Source organism: Parambassis ranga, chromosome 2, assembly GCF_900634625.1.
Source record: "Parambassis ranga chromosome 2, fParRan2.1, whole genome shotgun sequence".
Taxonomy (NCBI): Eukaryota; Metazoa; Chordata; class Actinopteri; family Ambassidae; genus Parambassis; species Parambassis ranga.
This window is the reverse complement of record NC_041023.1, coordinates 11,659,666-11,669,031: the sequence shown is the minus strand read 5'-3', so window position 1 is coordinate 11,669,031 and position 9,366 is coordinate 11,659,666. Positions and strand designations below refer to the sequence as shown.

The 9,366-nt window shown below is 41.9% G+C and overlaps 1 protein-coding gene across 1 annotated transcript; it reads right to left on the bottom strand.

Annotated features, from left to right (window-relative positions):
- dlx6a (distal-less homeobox 6a) lies at window positions 1-2,072 on the bottom strand. The gene is made up of 3 exons (XM_028429353.1): window positions 1,508-2,072; window positions 744-937; window positions 1-558 (listed from the first exon to the last, which is right to left on the bottom strand). The coding sequence occupies exons 1-3, from the start codon at window positions 1,812-1,814 to the stop codon at window positions 319-321; spliced, it is 741 nt and encodes a 246-aa protein (XP_028285154.1). The 5' UTR covers window positions 1,815-2,072; the 3' UTR covers window positions 1-318.
- Window positions 2,073-9,366: the final 7,294 nt, after the last annotated feature.

Sequence of the window (9,366 nt, the reverse complement as noted above, 5' to 3'; positions counted from 1 at the left end):
AGTCATTGCCCCAAAGTGTCTGAAATGTCACTGATAATATTTGGTATACTGACGTTCAGATGTTGACATGAATGAAAGCATAACAAATGCGAGCCCACTGAACAGCCATGTACGCTAGAAATGGTTAGTTCCCTTGTTTGTGTCATCACACCGAGGCTTGGCTGTGTTTTTATCCTTCAGCAGAGGTTTTTTTTTTCTTTTTCTCCTCTCGAGCATCCAGTCTCTGCACTGACACAAATTGTAGGCTACGTTGGGAAACTGCATGGTGGAGATCCGGAGGCCTCCAGACAGCTCACTGACCCCCTTTGCCTTGTCAGTCTATCTCTGCATTGAGTCTTGGTGTGGAGAGGAATACCAGTGAGAGTAGCCGGGCATGTAACTGTTGGCCGGCATGTTTACTCCTTTGGAAGACGCCGAGACGTCCCATATTGGAGGGATGGTCGGGGAGCGCGGGGAGAGGGACATGGAACCCGGGATAGGGTCGCTCTCATGAGGGTTGTTGCCTTGCTTCAGCAGCTTCTTGAACTTTGACCTCTTATTCTGGAACCAAATCTTTACCTGCAGGGGAGAGGAAGAGAGGTGCACGCTAGTGGGATAAGAACACCTATAAGGAGGCATGTTTTATTTATGAAAAATACCATAAAGTTAAAAAGAAGAAGCACTAAAAATGCGACAAAAATCTAAATTCCTATAATTTATGGGCATGGTAACTGCATGTAAAAATGTTAAGCAGCTCCTCATACCTGTGTTTGTGTCAGTCCCAGAGAGGCAGCCAGCTCGGCGCGCTCCGGTAAAGCGAGGTACTGTGTCTGCTGGAAACGGTGGTTCAGCGCTTGAAGCTGCAAACTGGAATATATTGTCCGAGGTTTGCGAATCTTTTTGCCTTTTCCATTAAATCGAATCTCCCCATTTTCAATCACTGTCGTTTTCTGCTGCTCTGCAACAAAAACAAGCAATGTTATTATTCAAACCACAGACACACACAGCACCAAGCAGCTGCTTGAAATATCTGCAAGACTGTACAGAAAAATTCAGAAGCGACAAAATGAAGGTGTTTGAAAAAAAAATAATGATAAACATCTGTCCTGTTTCTTTTTACGCGCCAGTGGCAGCCACAATCCTCATACGCTGTCATATTTAGGATATTGCTGGTAATGACATGTCAATTAAATGCTAATTACAACATTCAAGGCGTGCGGGCTGCCTAATTTCCACGAGTAGTTGGTGAGGATTGCACGGTCGAGATGAGCACACCCCGGGCATTAAAACAGGTTTCGTGGGAAGTGAAGGGAGTACTAAACCGGACGGCAAAACAAGCAAGGAAGGTAACAGGCTGGATCATTCCCGATTTTGGACTGACCGCACGTCACACCAGCACATTGGCAGGGAGCAAAAGGTTTGATGACCACTGTGGGCCGCCGGTACAAAACGAATGTAAATGGTACCGCCGGGGATGGACGTGACGCGGTGCGTTTTCCACTTGGCTGGTGAAAATGGGGTCTCTTACCTGCGCCGTCTAACCTTGTCTGTCCTCCCGTGTTGTTGTGATAGGATGGCAGGTACGGGCTGTGGTGCGGATGGCTCACGTAGGGGTAGGGTAACGACCTGTTGTAGGGGTTGGTCCCGGAGTACGGGGTGTTGTCGTGCTGGTGGTGAGCGTGTGAGCCGGAGTGGAGACAGTGCAGCGGGTAGTGGCCGCTGGCCATCGATGGGGAGCTCTGCTGTGAGTGCGACTGCTGTCCAAACTCCATGAAAGCAGACTTGGACGAGTCCTGAGCCTCCAGACCGTCAGCCATCGTAGTCATGGTCATCATCGAATTTTCTGCCTTGAGAGCACTCACCCCCCTCTCTCTCAAGACCAAATCGGTTTTCTCTCTCTCGCTGTGCTGTTGTCTCTCTCCCCTCTCCACCGCGAACAGATATTGTCCTGTTAACACCCGATTTTTCCAGACGCGTCTTTATTTCCCCCTTTGTCCTTGTGATATTCTCACTCAAAGTGGCGGAAGGTAAGCATAAGTTAGGGCAGAGATTTTAAGGTGGATTCTGTTAAAATTGAGCCCTTGCTTCCAGACTTGATGCAGACACTACAAGTAAAATGGTTTGTCTCCAAAGGGCAGCGCCTCCCGATTGGTCATCCAACCCAACGTCATCAGTGCTCTGCGCTTCACGGAGACTTGAGCTGGAGTTAACCCACCTTACCAGCTCCCACCACAACTATGGGGGAAATAATATGTGGTGGGAAAGACGCCTAATTCCTACAGACAAGCTTCACACGAAAAAAACAGCTCTTTTGGAATTGCAGAGTCGATTTTGTTTTTTGACCCAAACCTTCAAATTACGCACGACGCGCAACACAGAGTGCACTTTGATTCAGTTTGATGAGCTCTATATGTGCTTCTGTTTCCCTCAGGGTTCAAGTCAATCTAATTACATATGGGGAAGCATCACACAAACACCACATCTAGGAAAATTTTGCAACAAATTTTGAACAAATATCCCACTAAATGTTGTCGTATTTTCAAAAACTCTTTCACAAGTCAACTATATTCTTTAAGATAAAAATATATATAACCATATTTATAATCACTCAAATAATGTTTTCCACATTTTGGGACTCTTTACATATTTATACTGCAAGCAGTGATGCGTTCAATGTCAAAGAACCTGCTGAAACAGGTGGAACAACTTTATAGGCGAAAATTAGGCTCGCAACTCAAATATATTATTCACAATTTTTAATAATTTGCATTTCCAAAGAATAACGCATATTTCAGTAGTGTAGTATTTGCTTTGATGTCGCCTAATGAGCAGCCCCCTTTTCAAGCCTCCCTTCTGCTCTGAAAGTAACATATATTATCACTGTTCGTTTTTCCTGGGGCTACTGACCGTATGATTAAGGATCCTCAGACAATTCAAAAATACAGCACATGTGACACATCAAATAACAATATGCCTGAGGTACAATAGGTTATTTTGCAGATAGAAGGGTGGATACCCGGATAAACTGACAGTGTCTTTTATCTCTGTTGTAATATGAGGCCTGATAGGGTCCTCAATATATGTAAATTATACAGTTTGTCTCTGAGGGCTGCAATGTTCGATTGGCAAATAAGAATGAAATGATATTTGCGCTTATACTAATGCAGCAGGTATTCAAATCATATTTTGCAGCATATTTTTGTAGCATTTAACGATTTCACACGCAAAAAAGGGGACGAAAAAATAATTATGGTTGCAATCAAGTTACTGCGAAAACCTATTTGATTAGCGGCCACACTTTACCCAAATTGCAGCTATAAAATTAAGAACAATTCGCCTGTAATGATTATGGACTGGATTTATTTTGGGAGGGTGGAATAAAAGTGGATATAGCATAAATTATCCCCTAATTATACGCCAGTGTGGCCTCAATTATCCTCTTATCAAAAATGGTTGTCTAAATGCAGCGTTTAGTTTCAATTTTCTCCTTTTCTGTAACAAGAACTTGGTACCTTGCTATTATCGTCAGCAACGGTTGTTATTTACTTTGTGGGATTTAAAAGTGCACAACCCAGCCGGATAATCATTTTACTGCAGCGGACCAGGAGAGGAGCACGGAGACAGTGATGGGAGCCGAAAGCATCCGCATGGATTTATTTATTCTTCCTTACAGATCAATATGTATTTTTGAGTCATTCTTTGCCGTGAGGAGGGCTGCAGGTAAGAGCTTCTTTTGGATGCTCTTTTGCATTGGCTAACACTGATAAATGATTATGCTGGCTCTGTTAGTTCTGTACTTTCAAGCCCACAGTGGCCTTGCAGGAGTCAGCACACCTTGGTCACCCCTCAGTGATCTAACATAGTGGCCAATTCCCCCTGCCCGTGTTCCACTTGGACACGCAGAAGAGAAACCCGATCCTATACCTTTTCTAATCGCCTTTGAGTGCTACTACAAAGACATACATGCTTTGCAGTGATGTTAGCTCGCTTCCCTGTGGGGGTTAAGCCCCGGCCTCAATTATATGAGACGTCTTCATTCCTAGTGGTATATTTTTTTTGCGGCATCATGCGTGCGCCACTGCTGGATTATTAAGTTGCGGGGTAACAGTTGCGGGTAATGTCAAAGTCTTGGTGCCCCGCAGGCGTGTTGGGAAGGCTTTGAGATTAAGTGAAATGGTGAAAGGATGGATTTGTTTGAATGGAGAGAACATGACATACTCGACCTTGGTGCTTTTGAAATGTTAAGGATGTTGCCTATCACATGCGTGTTGACAACCGTATCTTATTGCTATGTACCTCGAGAAAACAGAGCTCCACATCAGATGGTATCAGTGGACTGAAGTAAAAAAAAATCGTTTTGTTTTAAAAATGAGAAGACTGACGCATTACTGATTTGACGCGCCTCACCTGATGTATCATACCTCCTATTGTACTCTGCCCTATTAATCTTGGATTATAAGAGTTCATAGCCTTATTCTGGAGGCAAATTATTTTACATTTCAGCTCGTCCAAATGTCAATCACAAAATGAAACAGCGTTCAGCTGCAAATCTAGAAATCACTTTGTCCCTAAGTAGATGATTGACCTTCAGCACAATCAATGGCCGTGGTGGTTTAACAGAAGTGGTCTTTATTTCCAGCTGTCTTATAAACGCTGATGAATGACTCTCTAAAATCACTCCAATATCCAACCGCTGTGTCTGTGTCAGGCCTGGGATTTCCCTGACATCCATTGTCTGGGATGGGATGCATGAAAACTGAGAATATTTTACACTGCGTTTGTTGATGTAACATAACGTTATGTTGTGGTTAACACATCTTTGATTGGTTGTACGCGCACTGATACGGTGGTTTTACGCATGCAAACATGTTAGATGCAAATTCACATTTGTAGCCCAGTTAAAAATATAAAACGTCCCCTCAGGATCTTCCCTTTTTCTAAATTTGTGTCTCTGGCTCATCTTGCTTTTTTTCTGTCTGGCCACATGTGTTAATCATATCTGAGCGTTAACACGGAGTTCCAGCAAGACACGGGTCGTAATTGTAATAAGAGGCTTTGCGTTTGAGGTCGGTCCCACTAACAGCTATTGACTCGCATGGAAAGCCACCTTCCTTGGCTTCACGGGGACCAGGCTGTTGGGGACGCTGAAGCATGTCACTGCAGCAGAAAGAGACCGGGAGGCACTTAAACAACACAGCGCAAAAGCCACTGGCGCTTCACAGACAGTCAGGCGTCGACTGCTCTCCATCTCTGCCGTGTGAAGGGCGGGAAGTGGCGAAGGGAAGAGCACATGCATACCACACACAGCTGTCAGCATAACGTGGTTCATTGTAACTAGACTCAGTGGAGCAAACCTCTCTCTCTCTCTCTCTCTTTCTCTCTCTCCCTCTCTCTTGCTCTCTTACACACACACGCTCACACCAGCCCCAAAATGATCACCGATCAGCCTTTAATACTTCATAGAATCCATCCGTGCCCAAATTGCGGCGCTTTTACGCACATAAATTGCGCACAGCATCCTAATGCAAACCCATTTATGCACAGCTTTGATGTGTGTTTTGTAAAAGCGTGCAACTACACCAAGAAAAATTAGTGTGGTTTTGTCATAAAGAAAACCATGCGCTCCCAGGCACACGACTGTTTACAATAAGTTTGCATCATAAATTAGGACTGCATTATCTCTTGGAATAAATAGCAAAATTGGCAGATGCATGGCCCCAGGTGCAGGCAAAGGCCTTCAGGTGGACCCAGCGTAGCGTGCTGGTGGAGCTAAATGACCTAAAATAACCAAAAGGCCTGCGCCACTGAGCCTTCACAGCCTCTCGTAGACTAATGGATTTAATTTGGCACGGCTGAAGTTGCTCTGGTCCCACTCAGGGCCCGTGTCCTAATTAAGACTGCTTGTTTCTCTTGTCGCCTTCCTTCGCTGCTTGTTTAGGTCCACCTGAGTGATTGCATTGCTCAGTTTCCTGCTCCAGTCATATGGTGTTTATGTTTTCCCATTTGTTTCTGACGAGGTGAGAAGAAACGAAGGCAAATAAACCCTGAAATTCAGTCATTGGCAAAACGTTCATTACGCTTGAGAGGGTTAGGGAATGGCTGCAATACCAATAGATTCCTGTCATTATTATAATAAAGACAATGAGTTAAGTTTCGCTGATTTATGCTCTAAGTCAGTAACAAAGGAGCTATATACAAAAAGTTGATCTGAATGTTGGTGACAAATAAGACTACTGAGTACCGGGGCTGCAGTAGTCCCCCTTTTTCCCTCTCTCGACTTAATACGCCACATTATTAGGTCTGACAGCACAGTGGTCGGTCTTGAAGGAGAGGATTTGGTCGGTAGATGACAGACAGGAAGGCCAGCAATCATGGGCTCCTTTTTTATCAGAATGTACTGTTCGATGCCGTTTATCCCTGATGATAGAAAATTGCTCTGTTGCCAGGACGCTGCCGCCGAAATAGAGGGCAGGAGCAACATTTCCATTTTCCAGTTTGAAAGCCATTGAAATGAATTAGTAAAAATGAAAAAAAGGGAGGGGAGAAATGAGAAAGAATCCCCTGGTAAACAAAGGGGAGCAAACAAAGATACCATTTTCCTTTTTTTGTCGAGAATCCACCCTCCTCATTTTTCTGTTTTTTCTTTTCTTTTTTTTCCCTTGTAGCAGAGTGAAGGTTTTACTTCAACAGTTGCAAATCACATGCTTGGCTTCTAATGTAGTCCAGGGCCCGGGCCTACTTCAAAGACAATCATTTATTTCCCAACCTCCTGGAATAATTAGAGCGCCTTTTCATCTGCAGTGACAGAGAGAGAGAGAGAGAGAGGGAGAGAGAGAGAGATAGTGTTAGAAATTAGGAAAGAATACTTGACGACGAGAATTAAGCAAACTCCTGAAATGTTTAAGGCGCAAACAGTAACTGTTCATAGGGGTCGAAAAAGCTGAATATTATAATCAATAATAATAAAATATTTATAGATGATAGCAAATATTTTAAACTGTGATTGTCATTATAATAATATTAAAATACAAATTAATAATTATTAGTATTACATCTCCAGTGCATAAGTGCACGCTATATATTTTATTTCTATACACTGCGGCCATGTAACATAAAAACAAAGGTTTAAAATCTATAAAATTAAATCACATTTCTATCATTTGATCCTGATTGGAAGACAGCCGGTATTTTGTCCTGCTGGTCATTTTTCCGTTAATGAACTGTGATTTGAGGATTATTTTATCAGTGACTCGGACGGATCCTGTGGAGAGGCCAGCAGCAGCTACAGTACAGTACAAGAGGTGGGGGTGTGATACTGTCCGAGCAGGCAGGTTTGAAAAAAAAAAAAAAAATCACCAAAGACTGAGTGCTCCATGTGGCATGGAGATGGAGAAATGTCACCCGAAAGGGTGCAAGATATCATAAATTATCGAACAATGAACGTCTTCTGTAGAAACAATGACATTATAATAAAAACAAAATAGGCCCTATAATGGAACCATTATTACAGGAATATTATCATTTAATTATTATAGAAATTAAAATGATAGAATTCATGATGTTTTGTATTTATTAAGCAATCAAATCTACAAAAATCACTAAAGAAACTAAAGCAAACGTATTAGGTGTACACATTTCTCTGCGTTATACTCCTACATCCTGTGATGTTACAGAGAAATATCTCTCTGAGCCATAAGAAGAAGAATAAGAAGAATCAAAATTACAGGACATCACAGCCTGATGCCTAAAAATTATAGTACAGGCAGTACAAATAAAAACACTATTAAGCTTTTTAAATTTAATCTGTGGATCTCTCCTAAAAACAAACACCAGGCACACATATACATACTCCCTGTAGTACAAACTAATGACGGCAAAGTCTCACATATAGGAATGAATGCCCCACCAGTGGAGGAAGTGCTGCACACAATAGCCAACGCTGACTGCAAAATAAAAGAGCTTGAAATTTAAGAGCACAGTGTGAAGTGAAGTGGAAGAAAAATGAAGAGAAAAGGAGTCACACCTGGTGGAATACTGTGTGTGTGTGCTGTGTCTTATTCTCAGATGCTGCTCTGGTTCTCATGAGCTGCAGGAGTTTGTCAGGTGAGAGCTGTGCACCTTTGTCTGCTGCACCTAAGGCACTCCTACCTGAAACTGTGGCTCACATCCGGCTGGGTGTAGGTTTGGGCTTGCTGTGTGCACAGTAAGGTTGAAATTCTAAATCTGTTCTTTTTTTTAATCTGCATTTTTTTTAGGCCTGCTATGAAAAGGTCAAATTCAAACATGTCTCTGAAAAAATGTAAAATCTGATGCAGTTTGCTTTTGGTGTATTTGATAATAAACCACACCTAAATATATAAAAATATCTGAAATACAATGCAAAAACTGTCAACAAGTGTTGTACAGTTTAAAAACTGGGCATAATATCAGAATGCATGTGCACCACAGACACCAATATCAACTCCCTATATAATATAGGCTGGATAGACCTAATTCAGTTTACCTAATAAAACGGTTCTTCTTTTAAATAAACAAACAATTTTCAGGTGTCATGACCTGCAGCATTAAAATATTATATCATTCAAAATAAAATGATTGTGTTTAGGACTTAACAATATAAAATTCACTTAATATTTAGCCTGATGGAATCCACAAAACTGCTGTGAAATCCTGTTAGCAGGACAGTGCAGGGGTCCCTTCAGTTAACAAACCACAGATCAGCTTAATGATTTGGCCTGAGAGATCATGTCCACAGCCAGCATCATGATATTATCATAGTTATCCATTCGTTAGCCTAGGGCCTTTAGTTTCATTTGCTCTGAACTGTCAGATTTGAGTGGAGACATTTTTAGGACTTTGTCCATTTTGGTGAAGTGAAGGTAGCCAATTATTGTCATCATTGCCCTTGAAAATGCATTACGCCTCACCTGAGGGCTCACTCAATCAAAGAGACTGAAGGGCCGATTAACAGATGACTTCTGACCTTAATCCATCGCTAAAAAATCACCCAAAAGGCTCAGACAGCAATAATCAACATTTCTCATCTAGCCTGCCGTGTGCCAAACTTTCTTATTGTTGACGTCTAACCTTGGGCGTCATAATGGCAGGTCTGGCTTTGGGACCTTGAACGTTGACTTTTGTTGTTATTGTTTCATCATATTTGTCACAAATGTATTTAATTTTTATTTTGTGCCCCTTTGTTATCATTTTTTATAAACATTTATTAAACAAATGTAAGCAGATTTAAATGGGTGTTTGCGTTATTATTTGTCTTTCACACACCATACTCCAATTATAATGGCTGATAAATAGAAATAATTACTTTCATAAACAACACCGTGGTTTTAAAATGTGTTAGATCTATATAGGGGTTCCCTATAGCCTAAC

Bases quoted from the DNA above. Each gene is read 5' to 3' on its own strand.
- dlx6a (XM_028429353.1), bottom strand. From the start codon at position 1,814: ATGATGACCATGACTACGATGGCTGACGGTCTGGAGGCTCAGGACTCG. The intron at 938-1,507 runs GTAAGAGACCCC...TTTTTGTTGCAG, and splicing joins GACAAGGTTAGACGGCGCAG to AGCAGCAGAAAACGACAGTG. The intron at 559-743 runs GTATGAGGAGCT...TCTCCCCTGCAG, and splicing joins TGGGACTGACACAAACACAG to GTAAAGATTTGGTTCCAGAA.